The sequence below is a fragment of the Mya arenaria genome, chromosome 1 (genome assembly GCF_026914265.1).
Source record: "Mya arenaria isolate MELC-2E11 chromosome 1, ASM2691426v1".
In the NCBI taxonomy this organism is placed as follows: Eukaryota; Metazoa; Mollusca; class Bivalvia; order Myida; family Myidae; genus Mya; species Mya arenaria.
This window is the reverse complement of record NC_069122.1, coordinates 28,390,329-28,415,451: the sequence shown is the minus strand read 5'-3', so window position 1 is coordinate 28,415,451 and position 25,123 is coordinate 28,390,329. Positions and strand designations below refer to the sequence as shown.

The 25,123-nt window shown below is 34.4% G+C and overlaps 1 protein-coding gene across 2 annotated transcripts; it reads left to right on the top strand.

The window, feature by feature from the left end:
• Positions 1-3,704: 3,704 nt before the first annotated feature.
• LOC128235279 (cytochrome P450 3A24-like) lies at positions 3,705-21,776 on the top strand. Of its 2 annotated transcripts, XM_052950094.1 has the most exons (15): positions 3,705-3,793; positions 4,701-4,798; positions 9,460-9,556; positions 10,087-10,139; positions 10,437-10,533; positions 11,931-12,047; positions 12,735-12,826; positions 14,101-14,252; positions 14,601-14,728; positions 14,939-15,023; positions 15,264-15,421; positions 15,886-15,974; positions 16,365-16,502; positions 19,060-19,222; positions 21,518-21,776. In XM_052950094.1, exons 2-15 carry the CDS (start codon positions 4,725-4,727, stop codon positions 21,599-21,601), a joined length of 1,527 nt encoding a protein of 508 aa, XP_052806054.1. In that variant the 5' UTR covers positions 3,705-3,793; positions 4,701-4,724; the 3' UTR covers positions 21,602-21,776. The 2 variants fall into 2 exon arrangements, with proteins under 2 accessions (XP_052806054.1, XP_052806061.1); XM_052950101.1 differs by lacking the exons at positions 9,460-9,556; positions 10,087-10,139.
• The last annotated feature ends 3,347 nt before the right edge of the window (positions 21,777-25,123 follow it).

The window sequence follows — 25,123 nt, the reverse complement described above, 5'->3', positions numbered from 1 at the left end:
TTTGACTTTGGCATCCGGACAATATTCATTCTCTATACATCGCAATGCATAGTTCTCAGCTTTAACATCCGGACAATACTCATTTTCTATACACCGCCATGCATGGTTCTCAGCTTTAACTTCCGGACTAAACACATTTTCTTTACACCGCAATGCATGTTTTTTTTTAATTTGGCATCAGGTCAATACACATTCTCTGTAAACCGCCATGCATAGTCCTCAGCTTTAACTTCGGGACTAGACACATTCTCTTTACACCACCATGCAGTGTTTTTGACTTTGGCATCCGGACAATATTCATTCTCTATACATCGCAATGCATAGTTCTCAGCTTTAACATCCGGACAATACACATTATCTTTACACAGCCAAGCATGGTTCTCAGCTTTAACTTCCGGACGAGACACATTCTTTTTACATCACCATGCATGGTTCTTAGCTTTAACATCCAGACAATACACATTATCTATACACCGCCAAACATGGTTTTCAGCTTTAACTTCCGGACAATAAACATTCTCTATACACCGCCAAGCATGGTTCTCAGCTTTAACTTCCGGACGAGACACATTCTTTTTACACCGCCATGCATGGTTCTCAGCTTTAACTTCCGGACTAGACACATTCTCTTTACACCGCCATGCATGGTTCTCAGCTTTAACTTCCGGACTAGACACATTCTCTTTACATCACAATGCATGGTTTTTGACATCGGCGAGAGAGAGTTTGATTGGATAACATCATGCCATCGGTTTCTGGAATAAGGCGTGTCTGTCTTGTATATACCAGTAAACGTTAAGGGCTGCATATTGTAATAATGTGATTAATTTTTGTCCGAAATGCCTGTCCGAAATTGATGTAACTCGTCAATCAATTTACCAGTTTGAAGTGCGTAATTGGAGTTTCCTTATGCATCACGTGCACTTGTTATACTTCTTACTAATTGTATGAAATGTTTAGCAGATGATTTCTCCACATCTCTTCTGGATCAACTCGTAGTCTTGAGGCCAGCATTAAGCTAAACATTTTTCACTATAGTCAAACGTGTTCGCCATTTGCATTTTGTAGGCATAGTAGAAGCGTAGTGAATCAAGTAATCTAGTAAATACCAATATTTAATTGTGATGTAATATTGTAGTTATGTGCAATATTTTGTATTGTGTCAAATTCATATTAATTTGTCGTTTGTTTATTTAAGGTCTCGCCTGAGATCTTCAATGCTGGGTAGCACTATTTCACTAATGTTTTCGCGGAATGCTTTTCGCAAAAATCAACTGAGATAATGGTAAACGGGCTTATTCATTCTCATATTGAGTTTTACAATGGATTATTTACGGAAATACATGCCTATCCAATTAATATACTTCAAAAAGTTCAGAACCAAGCAGCAAGAGTTGTGTCCAACACACCATACGGTCATCCAACTACCGACGTCCTCAAATCCTTTCACTGGCTACCTGTAAGGGAAATAATTATGTTTGAAATTTGTTCATTGTATTTGTATCATACAGGGAACAGCTCCATCTTATTTGAGGTCTTTATTATACCGTGTTCAGGGAAAATACTTCTTCTGATGACATTCAATTTATTGTTCCCATAACCAGAGCCAGAATTGCTGATAGATCACTTGTGCCAAAATGGTGGAGTGCTTCTAGTCTTCCCAGAGACATAAAACACATTAAAAGTGAACCTAGATTTGAAGTGAACCTAGTTTTAAAACCTTATTTGTTTAAAGCTGCACTCTCATGGATTGAACGTTTTGACAACTTTTTTATTTTTTGTCTTAGAACGAGCCAATTTTTGCGAAAATGCATGGAAACCAGTTATATAAGACTGCTGACAAAAAATTAGATCGCAGATATTTACATTTAAGTTAAAAAAATGATGTTTAATGCATTTTTCTTAAACGGTTTAAGCCATAAAACATTAATTTTCGAACGGAAATATGAAAATCAACGATATGATTTTTTGTCAGCCATCTTATATCATTGGTTTCAGATATTTACGCAAATCTTTGCTCTTTCCAAGACAAAAAAATAAAAAAGTTTTAAAAACGGTATATCTGTGAGAGTGCAGATTTAAACTGTTTTATAATTGAAATGTCAAACTGATCATATGTGTAATTGACTGTATATTGCCTAGTATAAAATAGCGCATTATCTGCGTGAAGCACAATCGAATATTGAACAATACTTTTTGCGCTATACAATTGTAATTGTATTCACACAAAATATGAGCCGCATTACTCAGCCACCGCTGCTGGTGGAAATATCTAATTTGATTGGTTGCCAGCAACGCCAGCATCAGCCACCGCTATATAATGCGATTTAGTTTTGCAATGGAGTGGCGGATCCGTGGTCTAGTGGTAACGCACTTGACTATCAATCCAGGGGTCGCAGGTTCGCACCATTAAAAATACTAATCGTCTTCCGGGAGGGACGTTAAATAGGGGTCCCGTGTGACAGTGCTATACACTGGTGCACGTTAAAGAAGCAGGGTAGCTATAACCAGGGTTACATTCTGTCTGTGCACTATGCTCCAAAAACCTAAAATGACTAACATTCTTAACGGAGCACTCGCCGAATGGGCATTGCCCGAGTGCGAGTATAAATAAGCTTACCCGCCGATGGAGACACTCGCCAGTAATCAGTCTCCAGAGTTACGTTTCAGTCAACCTTAACAACTACCGTCCCTGGTACTAAGATAACTATTACGGAATACAAAAATAAGTAGTTCATGTCCGGAATACCCAAACTGACTACTGGTTCCATTGCTGACTCTTGTAATAAATTTATCAATTGCTTGCAAACGTGAATAAATTTATAATAATCCTGTCAAATCTCGAGTTTGGATTGAAAACAATTGGAAAATTGAACCGCCCGGCTTCCATGTTTATTGTATTGTACTTGTAAGTATTGGATGTAGTAAAGTATGATGTTTAATCAATCTGTAACGTATTTTTAACAGGCAGCTCTATATGTTTGCGTCTGATAAAATCTATTTTAAATGTTTTGTTCAATCTCTCTGTATCGTGATTTAAACTCTCCGTGTGTCAGGTATTGACGTATATAGCCTATGTCAAAATGTAGCGCGATAGTCTACATTTAAGATAATGTAAGTCAATATCAAGCACATTGAGATGTGCAATAAATCCGTTTTAAGGTAGTTGGTGGTTCATAGTGCTATGCACTTTTTTTTTAGAAATGCCCGTTTTCTCTTCGGACCAAATCCATTATACACAATAGATCATTAATTAAACGTTACTTTTTACATAGACACAGTATATGACAAATAAAATGCATTTTCGTTCACAAAAATCAATGGTTTAATAAATATTCGTATAACTTGGGTCATGGGGTGGTGGCATGCACAATCTGAGAGTTTGTACAAACTGCGAGAATAACCTCGAGAAGCGAACATTGTCAAAATCCCGGGGATCGGAAGTGTCCCTAAAATCATTTGAAAACAATCTGGTAAAGACATACTCACCGGGCTAATTTAATAGCATAGACACAACGATATCTGTTTATCTTAACTCTACAATAAATGCCCATATTTCACCTGCACAGGGGTGGTATTCAATATGTAACTTAACTCAATCTTATGGTCATACATGATTGACTTAAATACTCTATTGGTCAGTTATAATTAACAAGCAATCGGATTAGCTACATCGTTATTAGATCCAGTATAGAATACCAGCCCAGCAGTGAGTGATACTAGCCGGGCTATATAGACGAGCATGGTTTGAGGAGGGAAAGCATTATACTAGAACACGGAAATATTGCACATGGTAAGAGCTTGTTATTTTGTCTAATTATTTATTGTGTCTGTCATATTTCTACAAAATAAGTTGTTTTGTAATACACTTACATACACCACGGGCACTTCTTAGACAGTAGTGTGTGCATCCACGGTTGGAAATTATCGTTATGTTATTACAGGTGTAACCAAGAGTATCGGTGATTTATGTGCTACGTATTTCATATAATATTCCTTCGATTATAAATGCATGTGCAATAATTTCCACTATCTACCCTGTGTAGGGTTTTTCCTAAGCTTAGCATAAATAAGCCTAAACTACGTATATAATGTGGTGTCAACGTCAAGTTTTTGATGTCTGTGTTTTCGAGTCTAACCTGCTTGTTCTGGGCAGGTACTATCAGTTTAGTGATGACAGCCGTCCATTTTCTGTTGTTATATACAGTTAACGTGTAAATACGAATGATAAAACAGTAAAATTTTCGTGCCAAAAACTCGAATCTGTATAAATGAAATATTCCCATTTGACCTGTTATATTGCGATAGGTGGTAAAATGCTAGAAAGTTTAAATCGAACCAAAGAAACATCATAACAATTACCACTCATTAGTCATACCTTTATAAGAGCGGAAACGTTGAAAATGTGTTCACGACATATCAAATTGTTTCCACAGAGTTTCATGAAGTTCTGACCTTCACATACCTGCTTCGCTAACTCATTGTATTTGCCTACCACAAGGGTTTGCTTGTATAATCCGTAGCCTCAAAATGATCTGAACATATCAAAAGTAAATATTTAAAGTTCATCCAAGTTTCAAGGTTCATGTTCAGTTTATTAATTGGCGCGATAGTGGAATGCACACGAAAAAACGATTCGAGTTTAAACTCAGTACATTAACATGCAGTGCAGTTTAATTTCGAGTATATATTTTATATAGATGACGGTATAGAATACGCCCATCATGGATATACTGGGACTATTTGATCTGCCTAGATGGGCCGCTGCCATTGTCTTCTTCCTGACGACTGTCTGTTTGTGAGTAAAACGTTTGCTTATTAATGGTTTAATTATCTTTAACGTTAACGTATTGAAACATCAATCGTAATACTACAATGGAATAAACTGGATCAATCGTAATACTGCAATGGAATGAACTGGATCAATCGTAACCCTACAATGGAATTTACTGAATCAATCGTAATACTACAATGGAATAAACAGGGCCAATTGTAATGCTTCAATGGAATGAATAGGGCCTATCGTTATTTCTACAATGGAATCAACAGGATCAATCGTAATTCTACATTGGAATCAATAGGGTAAGTTGTAATGCTACAATGGAATCAACAGCGCAAATTGTAATGCTTCAATGGAATAAATAGGGCCAATCGTAATTCTACAATGGAATCAACAGTATCAATCGTAGTACTACAATGTAATCCACAGGGCAAATTGAAATGCTTCAATGGAATCAATAGGATCAATCGTAATACTACAATGGAATCAACTGGGTCAATTGTAATGCTTCAATGGAATCAACAGGATCAATTGTAATTCTACAATGGAATCAACAGGATCAATAGCAATAATTCAATGGAATCAACAGGGCCAATAGTAATACTACAATGGAATCAACAGGATCAAACGTAATGGTCAATGGAATCAACAGGATCAAACGTAATACTACAATGGAATCAACAGGATCAATCGTAATACTACAATGGAATCAACAGGATCAATCGCAATACTACAATGGAATCAACAGGATCAATCGTAATACTACAATGGAATCAACAGGGCAAATTGAAATGCTTCAATGGAATCAACAGGATCAAACGTAATACTACAATGGAATCAACAGGATCAATCGTAATACTACAATGGAATCAACAGGATCAAACGTAATACTACAATGGAATCAACAGGATCAATCGTAATACTACAATGGAATCAACAGGATCAATCGCAATACTACAATGGAATCAACAGTATCAATCGTAATACTACAATGGAATCAACAGGGCAAATTGAAATGCTTCAATGGAATCAACAGGATCAAACGTAATACTACAATGGAATCAACAGGATCAATCGCAATACTACAATGGAATCAACAGGATCAATCGCAATACTACAATGGAATCAACAGTATCAATCGTAGTACTAAAATGTAATCCACAGGGCAAATTGAAATGCTTCAATGGAATCAATAGGATCAATCGTAATACTACAATGGAATCAACAGGAGCAATTGTAATTCTACATGGAATCAACATGATCAATAGCAATAATTCAATGGAATCAACAGGGCCAATCGTAATACTACAATGGAATCAACAGGATAAATCGTAATGGTAAATGGAATCAACAGTATCAATTGTAATTCTACAATGGAATCAACAGTGTAAATCGTAATACTACAATGGAATCAACAGGATCAAACGTAATGGTCAATGGAATCAACAGGATCAATCGTAATACTACAATGGAATCAACAGTGTAAATCGTAATACTACAATGGAATCAACAGGATCAATCTTAATACTACAATGGAATCAACAGTGTAAATCGTTATACTACAATGGAATCAACAGGATCAATCGTAATACTACAATGGAATCAACAGGGCCATTTGTAATTCTACAATGGAATTAACAGGATCAATCCTAATTATACAATGGAATCAACAGGATCAATAGAAATAATTCAATGGAATCAACAGGGCCAATCGTAATACTACAATGGAATCAACAGGATCAATCGTAATGGTAAATGGAATCAACAGTATCAATTGTAATTCTACAATGGAATCAACAGTGTAAATCGTAATACTACAATGGAATCAACAGGATCAAACGTAATGGTCAATGGAATCAACAGGATCAATCGTAATACTACAATGGAATCAACAGTGTAAATCGTAATACTACAATGGAATCAACAGGATCAAACTTAATACTACAATGGAATCAACAGTGTTAATCGTAATACTACAATGGAATTAACAGTGTTAATCGTAATACTACAATGGAATCAACAGTGTTAATCGTAATACTACAATGGAATCAACAGTGTTAATCGTAATACTACAATGGAATCAACAGGATCAATCGTAATACTACAATCGAATCAACAGGATCAATCGTAATACTACAATGGAATCAGCTGGGCCATTTGTAATTCTACAATGGAATTCACAGGATCAATCCTAATTATACAATGGAATCAACAGGATCAATCGTAATACTACAATGGAATCAACAGGATCAATCGCAATACTACAATGGAGTCAACAGGGCCATTTGCAATTCTACAATGGAATTAACAGGATCAATCCTAATTCTACAATGGAATCAACATGATCAATCGTAATACTACAATGGAATTAACAGTATCAATCGTAATACTACAATGGAATCAATATGGTAAATCGTAATACTACAATGGAATCAACAGGATCAATCCTAATTATACAATGGAATCAACAGGATCAATCGTAATACTACAATGGAATCAACAGGATCAATCGTAATACTACAATGGAATTAACAGTATCAATCGTAATACTACAATGGAATCAATATGGTAAATCGTAATACTACAATGGATTCAATATGGTAAATTGTAATACTACAATGGAATCAATATGGTAAATTGTAATACTACAATGGAATCAATATGGTAAATTGTAATACTACAATGGAATCAATATGGTAAATTGTAATACTACAATGGAATCAATATGGTAAATCGTAATACTACAATGGTATCAACATGGTAAATTGTAATACTACAATGGAATCATCATGGTAAATTGTAATACTACAATGGTATCAACATGGTAAATCGTAATACCACAATGGAATCAACTGGGTTAATCGTAATAATACAATGGAATCAACTTGGTCAATCGTAATACTACAATGGAATCAACTTGGTCAATCGAAATACTACAATGGAATCAACTTGGTCTATCGAAATACTACAATGAAATCAACTTGGTCAATCGAAATACTACAATGGAATCAACTTGGTCAATCGAAATACTACAATGGAATCAACTTGGTCATTCGAAATACTACAATGGAATCAACAGTGTCAAACATAATGCTACAATGGAATCAACAGGTTCAAATGTAATACTTAAATGGAATTAACTGGGTCAGTTGTAATATCATAATGGAATCAGCTGGGTCAATCGGTATTCTACTATGGAATCAACTTGGTCAATCGTAATACTACAATGGAATCAGCTTGGTCAATCGTAATACTACAATGAAATCAACTTGGTCAATCGAAATACTACAATGGAATCAACTTGGTCAATCGAAATACTACAATGGAATCAACTTGGTCAATCGAAATACTACAATGGAATCAACTTGGTCAATCGAAATACTACAATGGAATCAACTTGGTCATTCGAAATACTACAATGGAATCAACAGTGTCAAACATAATGCTACAATGGAATCAACAGGTTCAAATGTAATACTTAAATGGAATTAACTGGGTCAGTTGTAATATCATAATGGAATCAGCTGGGTCAATCGGTATTCTACAATGGAATCAACAGCATCAATCGTAATACTACAACTGAATCAACAGGGTAAATCATAATACATGTACTACAATGGAATCAACAGGGTCTATCGTTATACTACAATTGAATCAACAGGAACAATCGTAATCCTACAACGGAATCAACATGATTAACATTATTAATTGAAGATTTTCGTACTCAGTTTCGGAGGGGCTGTTATTTCTAACAGAACGAATTGTGAGTAATGGCTTACACACGGCACGCACAAAACTACTGTGAATGTTTATAAAACAATGGAAACCGAAGGGACAAAAAGAAATTAATACAGCATTATCACGACCCTGCTCGCTGGCACAATGTAACGAGTTCGGGTTTCTTGCTTTGGGGAAAAAAAGAGTAGCCATAAGAAGGTTGTCAGGTTTGGTGACAACTGACTGATCTCACACGCGACATGGCCGGAGTTCGACTGACAAACAAGCAATTATTGATGCCGGAATTTGTTGACGTGTATATGATTGTAGTTTGTTTGTTTATATGTGTGTTATAAAATTAGATCACACTCGGTATTGGCTGCTGCGCACTCGACCCTCAACACTTGCTGTACAGTATTCACTTCCAACTCGCAAATCATGTGATGATGATCACATTCACGTGACGTTATTAAAAATGTTTGTTTTCATTTTCTTTCTTTTGAAACCAAAAATATTACCATGGAAACAATGTTTAGTATTGGAACTTTAATAAAAGGTACCCCACCCACACAAAATCCAGCTATTTTCGTACGTGGTGGCAGAGATCTTTTCTGCTCGCCGACATATTTGATTGATTATAGATGAGTGTTAAGGGCCTTAATATTGCTCTTGGGCGGCCCTAAAATCATGTTTAATTTAGCTTCTGCTCAAGTCCCTGTTTCATTATATCACCGCAGTTATTTTAAAGTTTAAATGTCTCGTGAGATATTTGACTTCTGTGCTTGTCAGTGTAGTTTCCAACATTCCACTTTATCATATATTATATCCAAGCGGCAATTACTGGCAGTGTCTGCGTTTTGATTGATGGTAAAACATTTATGGAAAGTACGTTTATGCAAACGAATGCGGCAAAATATAATACAAATAAATACTTAAAGTGAAATTATTTTTTAACCTGTTAGGTACACATGGTACAAACAAAGCTACTTCAAAAGGATGGGGATCAGACAGAGGAAGACCGTGTTTTTTCTTGGTGACTTTATCGAAATTGCAAAAAAGGTAAATGCGAACATATTTGAAACCATAATATCCATATTTATTTATTCATATGAAGTAAGCACATGTTTGCATTCAACAATGTTATAACCCTTACTTACATAAATAGATTTATTAATCATGGAACGAAGAACAATTGCCATAATGGTCAGTTCCAAGAATATGAATAAGAATTGAAGATGCCTTTGCATCTATGTTCAACTGTTTTATACCACAAACACAGCAATATATATATCCCTTAAATACGTGGAATATTCTTTACAACATTAAGATACCTTTGTAACAGTATATAATTGGTAACAATTTATATTTGTCTATTTCACTTATATATTACCAATTAAGTACTAGAAGTCTTTTTTTACCATAATCCTTTAGTAGGCCTCAACGTCGCTCTAGGAATCCAGAGATAATATGACAATCAATGGGACTACACAAAGCATAGCTAAATGGAAGTTACCTTTTGGAATATTTAAATTTAAGTTGTATAAAGTAACGAAAAACGGTGTGAACAATGCCAATGATAAACATTTCAGGGGCTTGGATACCTTGACATAGACGATTACAAGACATATGGAAAAGTGTTCGGGTAACTTGCATATTGTAGTTCTTCATACAGTAATCAATTGTAGTATAACGATTTACACTGTTGATTCCATTGTAGTATTAAGTTTGATCCTGTTGATTCCATTTTGCAATAAAACTGTAAGTTTTAACGCTGCCTTATTCATGAACATGTATATACATCAGTTTTGTTTACGTGTAATTGAATGATTTGGATAGTATTTATCAGCTTCGTCCTAGTGTTTGTTTTCAGGGTTTTCAGTAAATGCCAGCATATGACCTTTAATTTATAGTTGCCGTCATCAACAATCTGTTTTTGCAGGACTTACGCGGGAAACAGGCCAACATTGGTGATCAGTGACCCTGAAATCATCAAACAAATCACAGTGAAGCAGTTCGACAAATTCACCAACAGATCAGTGAGTTAACAGCTATAATATATAAGTTTTATACTTAGTTAATAGTTTGGTTATTGAATTAGTATGACTTAGTGGTTCGTTAAAGGTCACCGCATAAGGGCCTTCTATAATCCAAATGTGGGTGGGGCATACCAGACTTAATTGCTTCAGAAGTTAATGTTTGATTTAATTTTGCTTTTGTTATTTTGAAAGAGAAGAACGAACATCCTTTGAATGTTTTAGTGTGATAATACGGAAAATATTGGAAATCCTCTGCACCTTTTCCGGATGAGTATTTCGGCAATATGAACAATTTTAATGTAAAATGGTTCTAGACGATCCAATCAACAATGTGTTGTGGCTTCATGATGCTATCGGTTCAAATAAGAATGTTTTTGAATAAAATAGAATAAAAAAAATCACACAGGTTAAAACAAATCAAACATCTTTCTTGAAATAGAGGCCTTTACTATGGCCTAACCCATAATACATTATGTGTTGTGTGGAAGATGTTTGTTGTCGTGTATGAGTCTTGCTTATTTGTGTTGTATGTTGTACATCAGATTAGACATTCGGCAACTATATATAACTCTGAAGTTTTTTTTTTGCACAATCCTGATGAAAGGCAAATCATGTCTGACTATTTAGCTAGGTAAACGTTCACGTAAGTTTTAATTAAGGCTGCACGCAATGGTGAGATGTTTTAAAATGTTGAAATATCACTTATTTGCAATGACCCATGTAATTCTTCGTCGACCTTAATGAGCGAGTTAAATTAGTGAGTGCAGTGTTGACATTTCAAAAAATTCAAAATTTTAAATATTTTCTCCATAAATATGTTCTTGAACCGTCTAGAAGTATAAAATATATGAAAGAATATCAAGTAACAAAGTCTTAGTAAATTTTGTCGTGGGCTGTTTAAGCTTAGGGCGAACATTCGCATGTCATGTGACAGGAATCTATGTTAGCCTCACACAACTGCTTGAGCGCAGAGTGTTTTTGGAATCTTCACCATGGAGTAGGGGAACTACATGCCGTGTTGGGAAATTTCGATTCAACTAGCTTTAAGGAAATTACGTGCCCATTTAGCTATGCATGTTGCATTGCGTTAGACAATAATAGTATAATATAAGTCTTTTCGATGCACACGTACAAAAAAAGTTACTTCAATAAGGTGATTTTCTATATATTTTTCAAATTATGCAGGCCCATTTAAGCCAAATGTTACCGGTGTTATTGTTAAATCTACTTTCTCATAATGTTTTTCTTATAACTTTGACCTTGTTATTGCGACAGAAACCACACGGATAAACTCAATATCCAGCCATTTTGGAAGCTTGTTAAACTATATTTATAAAATACCCCTGGCCTAACAAAAGACAATGTGTCACGCCAATGATGTTCTTAACTGTTTTTAGCAACTATTAAACCTACCTGAGTTTTGGAAGTCAGCTGTTTCTGTTGCCGATGGAGATACGTGGAGGAACATGCGGCACACCCTCAGTCCAACTTTTACTTCCGGGAAAATGAGACATGTGAGTCTATGTTTAAGGTTGAGATTCACTAGCACGATGCAAGACAAAGGCGCAAAGGCTTTAGTTATGTTGTCGTCACGCAAATACAACAAACCGCTTTAAATGCTTTCCTTGCTGTACATGTTAACTAGCAGAAAAAAACATTCCAATCTCTGATTATGCCTAAACAGACACACCCGGTAATTTAATGTTGCTAATCTCAACCAACTGAAATGTAATTCAGAAGGGCACTGTCTCACGGGTTTCAAAATTAAAGCATCTTTAAAAGTTGTCATTGTTTTGGTTTTCAAAAACAAACGTTTTCTATACTGCACGGGTAATTTATTTTTCTTGTATAATAAGAAGGACAATAAAAATAGCCGGGAATGATCAACTACGTTTTATGTAATTCTCTACCGAGAAAAACAAGCGGACAGCGTGGTACCAAACTGACTGTTTTCGTTTGCTGTCTGTTTAGCCATCCCTTCTTAAAGCTTCGATCCCGGCTCAGTGTCATTAATTTATATGGGGAGATCGTGCGCTATCAATTTGCCCAACCATTATATATCATACTTAACAGCTCGGACCCCCGCTATCGTATTCTTAGGTATCATTTGTATGGAAGTATAAACTATTAGGAACCTTTAGCTATTATTTTTGTAAATTCTATATACATTTAGTATTGTATGCTATTTATGTTTTCTTTAGATGGGGCCATATTTGCAAAAATGTCTCGACGTTTTCCATGAAATTCTCGACAAGAAATCTCAGGAGAATCCGGAAGGTTTTGACATTGACCCGTACGTACTTCCCTTATTATATCAAATCAGATGTTATTGTATACTGGTTGACCCTTATCTGGGACGATAACAGCGTTTCATCATTCCTACCAATTGAAAATTCTCAGTCATACATTTCGGGTTAGATGTTCTTATGAAAGTTCACTCTTTTAGAATGTATTGTTCCATAGCGGTCACCCAAAATTTAAATGTATTGATGTTAGCGCATCATTTGTTCGTTGTCTTGTGTGTGGTTTGCTGTTGGTCTGTTTTTTTCTGGTCTTTGTGCCACTGCATAGACAGTCAGACTTATCGTTGTATGATCCTCTAATGTAAGTCTTATATAAATGTGTACCGGATTAACAACAATGGAAGCTAAAGAGGCAACCTCAGTTGCCAACATTTACGATATACCTGATGAGAGGTACAATCCTCAAGGTCAAACATACTCTCAACGAGACACATTCAACGTCACAGTACAACAAAGAAAGATAACATTTGCATTAGAATCACTGTATTAAGAAATGCTTGAACTACCACCTAAGAAGGGCCGGTGATTGGTTCTAACTAGTTTATGGGTTCCAAACATCCCACTTGTCCAACGTTAATAAATAACGATGAAAAAGATAAAAGACAAGTTTAGCTTTTCTACCTATATACTTCCATTATGCATTGCAAAAAGTAACTAGCCTTCTGTGACATTCTGAAAGACACACGAAACAAAAGACAACGCTGGCAAAATAAACAAATCAACGACACAGCTGGGAATCTTGCTCAATGGTACTCCGTCTTGAGCGGGAACTCCGAGGAAATCGAGGTGAAGCGATATTTGTTTAATGAACGGTGGCATGGTTTTAAAGTATTAGTTCAAAAATGATAAAAAGCCTCAATGCATAGTTGACCAATACAAAATTTCTGTAATAATGCACATTCACGACATGAATATTGCTGTTTCTGATATCAGAAAAAAATGATAGCTAAATACATGTTTCAGTTAATGCTACAGGTTTTTGTGACACTATTGTTTATGCGATTGTTTACTATGTACTTTTATCTTTGTGATTCGTTATTCAAAAACGTTCTTTTAGATTTGTACACAAAAATGGGCGAAAAGGGCTGATTCACATCGACTATGGCGACCCAGGTCATGAAAGAGAACCCTCCTATTACGTTTATTTATTGCCATGATGCGCATGATTCATAGTTTGTACTTTATGAAAAACACTTTGTATATTTCTTCTAATTTCCATATCTAATTATTTCTAATATCACTGAATACTCACTGGAACTTTCAGCGTGGTCCGTGGATACACGATAGACGTTACGTGCATCACTGGGTTCGGTACAGAAGTCAGCGCCCAGACAGACCCCAATAATCCGTTTAACAGACACGCCAAAGTCGCCCTAACGTTTAAGCCAGCAACCAGCCCTATGTTTCTCCTTTATGGTAAACACATATTTAATTGTCTTTATGTTTATTTGTGTCAAACTTGATTGACAGCATATAGTCATCAACGCCGGTAAACTTATCTCGTAAATACACTTTTCCAAGTTTGAGCGAATTCTTAACTTAATAATTCTAGGTTATTCGACTGGTTGCGCTTTTAGCCAGTCTGTAATACAAAAAAATGTCTTAGTGTGTGCTCGATTGTACAAAACAAGTATAAGTATATTGTGGCGGTTGCGATTATCACAAGCAAAGTATCGCGCAATTATATCACGTAGACCTTAAAGATTACCAGGCTTTTATATCCTTTATACATCTTCACATATTTTAAATCATATTATTTTGCAGTGTTCTTTCCTGATGTTGTGGGGGCTTTTCCGAAACTCTTTCCAATGGATTTCGTACCAAAAGACTCACTCGATTTCTTCATAGATGCTTCAAAATCATTTATTGACGAGAGAAAAAAGGGTCATTCTGTAAGAGCAACATCTTAAGTAGCTTGTACAGCATTGTTGGCAAAATATGCATTTAATTATTAAAAATATAACACCACTCAAATTGGCGCTATATCGTTGTCAATGAATTTTATATCAAACCGAGGCTGCAATATTCATACATGATTGTGTTCAGTACAAAGGTGTTCATTGTTATGCATATATTTGAAATTATAAAATTATTTTATCAAGAAATACAAAGACCTTTTACAACTGATGGTAAATGCCCATCAAGACGATGAAGACGATAAAACACCAAATGAAAATCGAACACAAGGTACATTAATTTAGTGTTTTTAATACCGATAACATGGTATTATAGGTACATAATCAGTAGAGATATGTCAACATACACCATGGTATTGTATTGTTTTATATATATTATATTCATACACGTGTATCTGATCAATAGCTAAATGTAAATATTAAAAAATGAATGTGATAAACAGGTATTTACGTATACTCAGTAGGAGTTTAGAACACTCATTCTACAAAGTTATAAATTTGCCCCACCCAGGTCTGACAGACACGGAGGTCATTGCCAACTCAATCATGTTTATGTTGGCCGGCTTTGACACCACAGCAAGCTCAATAGCCTGGGTGCTCTATGACCTCGCTTTGAATCCAGATGTCCAGGAAAAACTCATTGAGGCCATTGACGAAGAAATCGGCGAGGTATGCTGTAATCTGATTTTTTTTATTTTTGATAGAAACACTAGCGGAGCTGTTCATGTCATACGTTTGGTGTGTTTGATGATACCACATGTCGCTTATCCAAAGTGTTATCCGACCATTAATTATAATGTCTTCACACATAAGTCTGATTTTTTCTCTACTGAACACAGCGACAGACGAGGTGTGTCCAAACATACTGCAGATAAATGTGATTCGTCGGATTTCCAAGGTCGGATCGCTATAAAACTTACAAGAACATAGCGTTACATTTTACCGAGAGAGACACTATACATGTATATACAATAAATATATACGTAATGGCATTAAAATTCCAAACTTGTTTGCAACTAGGTCTGTGTGTAGGTCCTTAAACACTACAACAACAAAACAAATGGAAGTGTGCACATTCGTAATTATGTTTGCGACTACTCTCATGTTCACGCATTAAGTGTCATATTTTTCAGAACAAACTTTCTTACGATAACGTGTTCAACATGAGGTACATGGATATGGTTATGTCAGAGACTCTCCGCATACATCCTCCTGCACAAAGGTAATTGTTAAGCACATGTTCTTAACGTACAAACTCTAAACAAAATAAACTTCAAAAAGATTCAAACGACGTATTCAAGCATGTACATGTACCTGTTGTGTTTTTATATATAATGCCATTTGAACGTTTTCGTTTTCCCTTCGATCTTACTATGTTAAGGTTAACATGATAATACGTTCTTGATCAAATTAGTTTTAGTATTCATGTTCTCGTTATCATTTTTCATACTTCTGTCAATGAAATGTATGCATTGATTTGATTTTTAGAATTGATAACTATAATTTAAACATTCCACTGATGAACATTCATATTCCTTGAAAGAATTTGCTTTAAATACGTGGAGTAGTGTAAAAGGAACCCAATATGTCCTTACGTTTCCTTCCTGTATAGGCTAAACCGGGAAGCATCTGAGGATATTGAAATCAAAGGACTGAAAATCCAGAAGGGAATGGATTGTACCTATTGCCCGACAATTCTGCACTTTGTCGAAGAATACTGGGACGAGCCAAACAAGTTTAACCCGGAGAGGTGTGTTCTTATTCTAGGAAATAATGTCAACAGCGTGTATCCGAAGCACTATACAATTGACATGCATGGTCTGTCAGTGAGGGTTTTACCTTTGGAAATCATCTACTGAAAACTATTTTTGGCGTGTTTTTTAAAATTACTATTAAGAAATTTGGAAATCTGACATTTTGAATTATTCGTGAAAAGTGAATTTTGTTAAGGTTTTTCACATATCATTCAGCTTGTGTATATTTTCCAAAACATACATGTTTTCATTTTTATTCATGTTTTTAAACTCATGATATATATTTTTTGCATAACATTTCTTTTTAAACGCGCCATTTTTCTTACATTTTAATTATAAGGCCTTTTTGTCCTTTCTATAAAGAAGATACTTTAAAATTTAAATATATAATATGCTCAAGTAAACATAATTATACGGCAAATTTCCTTCCAATCACTAAATAGTTTTAAAACGACCGCTTTCCTTACGTAAATTTCATTAAAAGTCAAAATTATTAAATACCCGGAGATTGTTACTACAGCGACAATTTTACAAATAGTGAAGGTGTTGCAATATTCATTAATCCTGACTGTCTTGTAGAAATAAAAAAATGTTTATGAAATCAAAATAAGTAGAATATTAGAATTTGAGTTAACCATAGAAAACAAAGAGTTATTAAATATAAACATTTGAGGACTGAACCAAGACGAAGTTCTGTTTTTTGAAACATTTCATAATTTCATTAGTCAATATTGGGATCGAAGTGAAATTGATGGAGTTGATTTTAACACCCTATTAGATAGTCAGTTAGATAGGAACAATGGTAATGTTGATTTACATAAGCGATCGATACAAACTCTATTTAACATGATTAATTATTGTTATCTTTTTGATGTGAGGCGCGAACAACACCAACATAAAATATACTTGGCATTCAAATACAAAATCCAGCACCCATAGCCGATTGGACTATTTTTAAGTTTCAAATTTTACGCAAGATATATGTAAACGCAGCAAATTTATCGACGGGTTTAAACCTGGTCATTGTTAAATAAATATAAAAATGGATCGTTCAGTAAAGAAAAGGGGTTCGTGATATTTTAACATTAATAAAATAAATAAGATTGGACTATTTTTAAGTTTCAAATTATACGCAAAATAAATGTAAACGCAGCAAATTTATCGACGGGTTTAAACCTGGTCATTGTTAAATAAATATAAAAATGGATCGTTCAGTAAAGAAAAGGGGTTCGTGATATTTTAACATTAATAAAATAAATAAGATTGGACTATTTTTAAGTTTCAAATTATACGCAAAATAAATGTAAACGCAGCAAATTTATCGACGGGTTTAAACCTGGTCATTGTTAAATAAATATAAAAATGGATCGTTCAGTAAAGAAAAGGGGTTCGTGATATTTTAACATTAATAAAATAAATACTGTTAATCAGCGAATACCAACAGATTAAAAAATATACAATTACTGGCACTGCTTAGAACAATAAACTCAATATTATTTAGGGTGGTATTGAAAGGAAATATAAGAAACACAACAATAAGTTTTTCATCAAATTCGAAGCGTAAATCAACCAGATAGAGGAATACATAATGAACGATATAATAATATTATTTAGAACAAAACCTAAATGATACAGCTACTAGAAACAATTTCAAAACTCAAAAATCTGAACGAGATCCTCACTTAAAGACTAAATGGAAAAAGCACTACATGTGGAAAATAATGAGAACAATTCTAAATACTTTGCAAACCTTAAAAAACGTCATGCAGAAATAAAAACAATATTACATACTTTACAAAATACAATTACATGAATAACTAAACTTCAGAAATATGAAATGTTCAGCGGACATTCTTTAAGAAATTATACACAAACGATGATATTGATTTAGATAACAACAGTGAGTTCTTTTCATCATTAATACATGAAAAACCCAATAGGCCAGGGTCTGATGGTTTCACTGCCGAATTTTATAAGATGTTTTGGAACGATATAAAACTATTCTTTGGTATATATATCTTAATATAGGTTATAAAATATCAACAAAATCCATTTCAAATAGAATGAAAAGATTTTTAATTAAAATTCAAAGCCCTCTTCAAACAGATTTTGTTCATGGAAGGTACATTGGCGAAAACATACGACTTATAGATGAAAGTATTATGTTTATACAGTCCAGACTCGCTATGTCGACGTCGGATTCTGTATTTTTTTATTTTATTTGAAAACGCTCGTGATACTTAAAACCACAAATTTGTACTAAAATCTCTAAAACTTTGGCGATAGCTTATAAACTGGGTCAAACTCTTCTATAATGTATAAATAGTGTTATACTAAATAATGGTTTTCTCTCAGAAGAATTTCGAATTAGTCGAGGCATCAGACAAGGCTGCCCTCTATCTTCTTCTTAATTTGTCATTTTGTATTGAACTGCTATCTTATACAATACAGAAAAAAAACTAATTTAAGGAATATATTTACATTCATTGAAGATGATTGTCCATTGAGAAAAGCTTTTTTTTAAATAATAGATTGTCTTGCTTAAAATTCCAGATTTTCCCCAGAAAACAAGGATCGCATCAATGAGTATGCCTACATGCCGTTTGGTCTTGGTCCAAGGAACTGTATTGGTATGAGGTTGGCGCAGCTAGAGGTAAAGATGACCATCATCAGCCTTCTCCAGAAATACAGGATCCACAAAACGGATCAACTTCAGGTTTGTATGTAATGTTAAGTGTTTTGGCAGAGCTAGAGGTGAAGAGGACCATCATTTGCCGTCTGTTTAAATACAGAATACACAAGACTGATCCACTTCAGGTAGCAATAACTACGTTAAAAAATGTCATGTGTTATAGTCAAGTGATATATCATTTTAAACGGTCCGTCATTACAAACTCAAGTTTGCATATCTTTTAAGAATTCATCAATTGTTTAGAGAGTTATGGCTCTTTTTAACAAGACATTTTTAACATTTTTTCTTCCAAAATAGGTCAAATTCAAAACCTCGGAGTTTAAATGAAATAAATAACGTAAAACAACACATTTGTTTATTTCCTATAAATTTAAAACACATTTCTAAATATCAGAGCCAAAACAATGTCTTTAGCAAAATATTTGACGATAAAAAAAATGATGAACAAATATATATTTCTTAGGAAATTTTTAAAATGCCGTTTATTTTAAAGCATGAACTAGCAATAAGGTAAAAGTCACAGAACATTTATATTCTTACATTCGCTGATGGAGTCTTGCATTTTACAATGATAAGTATTAAAAATGGGAAGATTAAAGGCAAACAAAAACTAGCCATGGTAACCATTCAATAAAAAAGCAATGCATTATTGTATATCTTGCATTGATTTGCCTGACATTTGTTAAAAAGGTGAACTTATCACCATCAAGCAATTCTAAACACTTACATATAAGTACGACATTGTCAGCAAATTTTAAGGTTACATCATAGATATATTGTATACACGGTATGATCAATTGAATACAAAATAACCGAAACATGTTATTGTATGAAGCCGAATGCTCAAAAAGTAACACATTGAAAATATTAAGATGGTTACACAACCATGACAGGTTACTAAGAACACTAGAATCTGGCTACCATGGTAACTGTTAAAAATGACTTATTTTATTAAATCGACATGGTAACTATAAACACGAATTCATATCACTAATTATTTAGAAACAAACAACAGGACAACATTTCTGTTTTCAAACCAAATTAAAAATACTTTAGTGGTTAATTATTGGAATAAAATACGACGTCACGCTGTTATTGCTATTTCATGTATGTATGTAACGGTGCTCTGGCTGTATTATATTTTGTTTTACTTAGCTTGCGTACCGGTTTAATACCCAAAGTGATGTCGCTGACTTGTGCTCTGTTCTGTTATCGGTTAGTATTAAGTACGATTTAATCCGCAATAACTGGTCTAGGTTCTGAATCACAGTATATCATATGTTAATTAACATGAACATGTTCATGAACAAAAGAAAACGATATTGGTAGATCTGGACTAAAATCGATATTGTGTAACCAGTTACCTTTAAAAGCATTCCAGAACACGGACACTAACTGGTTATCTAGTTATGTTCTGTTAGGTTCTGTATTCCACTTAATGAGTTACATAATTACTGGTTAACTAGATAAAATTCGTGATACCAAATACTAAGTGAAATTCGCAAATTATAAATATATATCCATTACTTTAAATCCGCTACATATAGAAAACTTGAAACACGAATCGTATTTTGTTAACCAGTTATTATGTTACTTACTTAGTGGAATTCGCAAATCATAACTTGTTAACTAGTATTTGCTAGAGGCCAGAAATGCATTTATAGATAAATGGTAACACGTATCGTATCAGGTAAACTTACGGCACTAATATGCTACCATAGTTATAGTTATTAATTTTAGCAAGCGTATGAGAAAATTGTTTACTAAGTTGAAATAGAAGTTTTGAACAGAAGATTTGCTGAAATTTATTACAAAGATTTGTTTAGATACCTAATACAATCAGGGGGATATATCGAAAACAATGTGTCCGAGAGCGGTTCGCCTTCTGGTATTGTACAGCCATTTTAAGAAATTGAAAAGTAATTAGAATCTGCACCCTTAATGTTTAGGGAAAAATGTGTTTACCTCTTACTTATTTTTAATACAAGGGTTTGTATTGATTTAAATCCGTAAATTCAAAAATGAACATATGCATGAGAGCTCGTGTATTGGTAAATCAGATAACAATCTGGACGTAAGGTCTTCTAGAGCAAGCTTTTTCTGACAAAATTGTGATTGAAAAGTGTGTTTACATTCTTATTTTATGTTCAGCGAAAGATAATTAATGATTAGATCTCATATCAAAACATTAGTCATATGCTAAAGGCTTATGTACCAGATTTTCAATAACAAATAAACTGTGTTTAACAAAAAGAAAAAAAATGATATCAAAGCAGAAACCTCACTTTCCAGTATTATTGTATTTTATCATCGCAACAGATACCGATGCCCTCTTCGAAGGCATTTGGCGGCATCAACAAACCTGAGAAGCCAGTTCACCTGCGATTGGAAAGAAGGAAGTGACGTCAATCCCGAAATATCAAATATGATGAAGAAAAGAAGAGCTGAATGATTTTTGAACGAGTTTTGGCTACATTTAAACAAGACTTTAATCCAGTGTCCAGAAGTTTTGTACAATTTGTGTAATCACATGTCTTGTTAGATATATATGTTAGATCCAACTTAATAAAGAAAGTAAATATTAGTTGCAGTAAGCAATGGTCTTCACTTGCAATAAACATTCTCACAGATGGCAAAACAAGTCAACAGTTTACACAAATGGTAAAATTGTTTGCAAGTCAGCTAGCAAATTATTTTATGCCAACTCATATTTTAGCTAAATTGCGTCGCAATATGAAAGTTTGAGTCTGCTTCCTGGATTGAAACCAGTACCGACGTCCTTTATCTGAGGCAATGAGAAAGTATCTTGCTGGAGTTTGAACCCACAACCTTGGATTTGAGGCAAACACCTTACAACTCCACTTGACCACTTTCACCTTTTCACAATTTCAAAAAAAAAAAAATTCACAATATGGCATTTCCAAAGATGTGCCTTATTTAAGGATTTTCTAACGTCTTTAAAATTGAACTGAGCAATATTATTACTCCTGTAATGTGCGACGTCCAACAAGGTCAACAGATCCCTTCAGAGAAAAACATACTCGACCCTGAAGAGGTTGATTAGTCTTAATATACAGTAAATTCTCGATCCACACGGAGCCCGGGCTTTGCTAATTTGCATATTACCAACCAAGTTAACATACGTACTTCCGTCTATAAATTGATTGTTATATTATGAACGCACATCCGCCGCCTACAGCGGACCGTTACATTACTTTACCCTCCGAGAACACTCGTCCAGAGCCTTGGACTGGGAAACTAGTGGGTAAGTCAAGTCCAATTCGGCAGTTGTCAACATCCTCCTGGTGCCACCATTTGTAACATGCGACTTCAAACAAGGCTAACAGATCCCTTCAGAGAAAAGCATGCTCGACTGGTCAACTGATCTTTATAAAAGGTAAATTCTCGATCCATATGGAGTCCGGGCTTTGCTAATTTGCATATTACCAACCAAGTTAACATACGTACTATGAACCTACGTCCGTCTATAAACGAAATTTTATACTATGAACGCACATCCGCTGCCTACAGCGGACCGATACACTTCATTATTCGGTCTGCCAATGTCATCTAGCGCTTATTTTCCCTTTCTGGTTGGCATCGCAAATATGTTACATGTATTCTATGTATTGCAGGTCATTTCTCAGTAAAATAGCATATTTAATCACATGCCAGTGCCCTAAATAGAAAAAATAGAATACAAGAGAAATAAAAGGAATGAGATTTTCACACCAATTATTTGAGAGGCGATAACATTGAAAGAAATTCACAAAATCTTTAGTGCCGCACCAATTTAAAGCTGCATCCTAACTGATTGACTGTTTTGACACCTTTTTGTCTTTTAATGAGCCAATTATTGTGCAAATGTCTAGAAACCAGTGTTATTGGACTGCGGACAAAAGGTCAGATCACAGTCTTTCATATTCGAGTTCAATCGTTGATGTTTTATGGCTTTTAACGAAATTTTAGTTTTTTTAGTGACAGTCACTCACAGATTGGCAGCTTTGATATTTGGAAAAAAAAGAAAATCTCAGATTCGGCTGAATTTGGTATAAATTCCAGAGCAGCTTTAATGCTTCGTTTTAATATATTGAATGAAATTTATTTTTCCAAGTTTTAAACCTACACCTGGACCAAATTTAAGAACTTATGAACAATTTAATTGTTATCATGTTGAAGTTCGACTACAATGTTGATTTGTTTTAAAACTGTCAGTCTTTGTTGATTAATTGTACAAACATGCAGGTAAATTTTGGCGAAAACCAGTAATTGATTGTTGCATTATTGGTATACTTATGATCGAAGTAGAGAAGCAACTAAGGCAAGCCCGTAGTGGATATCCTATTACCCATCATTACAATCAAGGAAAACACAACCTTTTCAATATTTATTTCATGTTCATTGTCTTTGTTTTATGTTTGGAAAATAATGGGCAAGGCTCGGACGAAGTGTAGATAAAATATCAACGGTTCTGTCATGGTATATCTATGATCAAATCCGACCGATCTATTTAGATACCACAAATTGTCCATAAACAGTTATTTATGAGTTGCCAATCGCCAATGAGAGGCTGAGATAGTGGAAGCCGATCAGCCCCCCCCCCCAAAAAAAAAAATAATAAAAATAAATAAAAAACAAAAAAACAAGAAACAACAACAACAACAAAAACACTCACAAAAAGAAACCACACCAAATACTGAACATAATGAGTAAGTCAAATATTTTGGATTTTTTTTTTTGGTTTGGCAACACGAAATGTTACAAATGGAAAGTGCCGTTTTTTGCGAATGCGCCAAGCAATGTGTTATGCACATAGTAAAGTGACTTTATAACTAACATAGCATAGCGCATTGCACATGTATATATATATATATATATATATATATATATATATATATATATATATATATATATATATATATATATATATATATATATATATATATATATATAGTGTGTAATGTAGAGCCAAGATCATTAAAAGTTTTTTGCAAGATTTAAAAGCCGAATGTCACATTTCTGTTTAATACACATCTTCGTCATATACTGCAAAGAGCTAAGGCCGGGCCAAAGTAGCCTTAGGAAAGGTTTACCAATTGTGTCCCCTAATATGGTAACAGCTGTGTAAGACCATCACTGTATATATGCAGTTAACTAGTATTTAATTGGTTGTCCAGTCTGCTTTTACATGCTTATTATTGTGGTTGTTTATATATTTTGCACAAAAGTGTTTCACAACAAGGCACTTCAAAGTAAAATAGTTCATGCATGGTTTTAATATAAATATATGAAGCTGGCGTCACAGTAAGTAGTTTGCAACACGTAATGGAATATACGTGGAAGTTGAAATGCCCGCGCACGTATTTTATACGTATGGGAAATGTAGAAACCGCCTTTTGACAGAGTGGCGTTCTTACAAAAACTACTAAGGCGCCGCCTCGTTTTGTTCATAGCGACATTATTGGAAGAATATCACCATCGGGTTCGTTATAAAATTTGAGAATATACTACTTTAACGTTAGGAAGTAAGCGGTTGACCTCGTCGAGCAAAGAAATGTATTCACTCATCTCTACTTTTAGTTTACGTTTTCCAATGTCATTACCGCCGCGGTGGATAACCAAGACGGATGGAGGGTTAGTATTAGCGCGGGCCAAGTGTTGCAACTATCTTCTGACGTCCATTTATCGCATACCACCGTTTCCTTGCCACCGTATTTCACATTTGGGAATATGAAGGTTTATGCTTTTATTTGTGGCGTGGCAAAACGCTGATTTTATTTTTGGAGAGCCCACAATCCACACGTGTCTGACACCTTCATGAGAAGGAGAGAGTTAAATCGATTTCGGGATAATTCCAGATGTAGTTGCTTTAATATACGACTTATACGCCCCTGATTTCCATCTACCAGCAGCCTTTATTGCATC

Bases quoted from the DNA above. Each gene is read 5' to 3' on its own strand.
- LOC128235279 (XM_052950094.1), top strand. From the start codon at position 4,725: ATGGATATACTGGGACTATTTGATCTGCCTAGATGGGCCGCTGCCATT. The intron at 10,534-11,930 runs GTGAGTTAACAG...AACTGTTTTTAG, and splicing joins ACAAATTCACCAACAGATCA to CAACTATTAAACCTACCTGA. The intron at 14,729-14,938 runs GTAAGAGCAACA...TATTTTATCAAG, and splicing joins AGAGAAAAAAGGGTCATTCT to AAATACAAAGACCTTTTACA.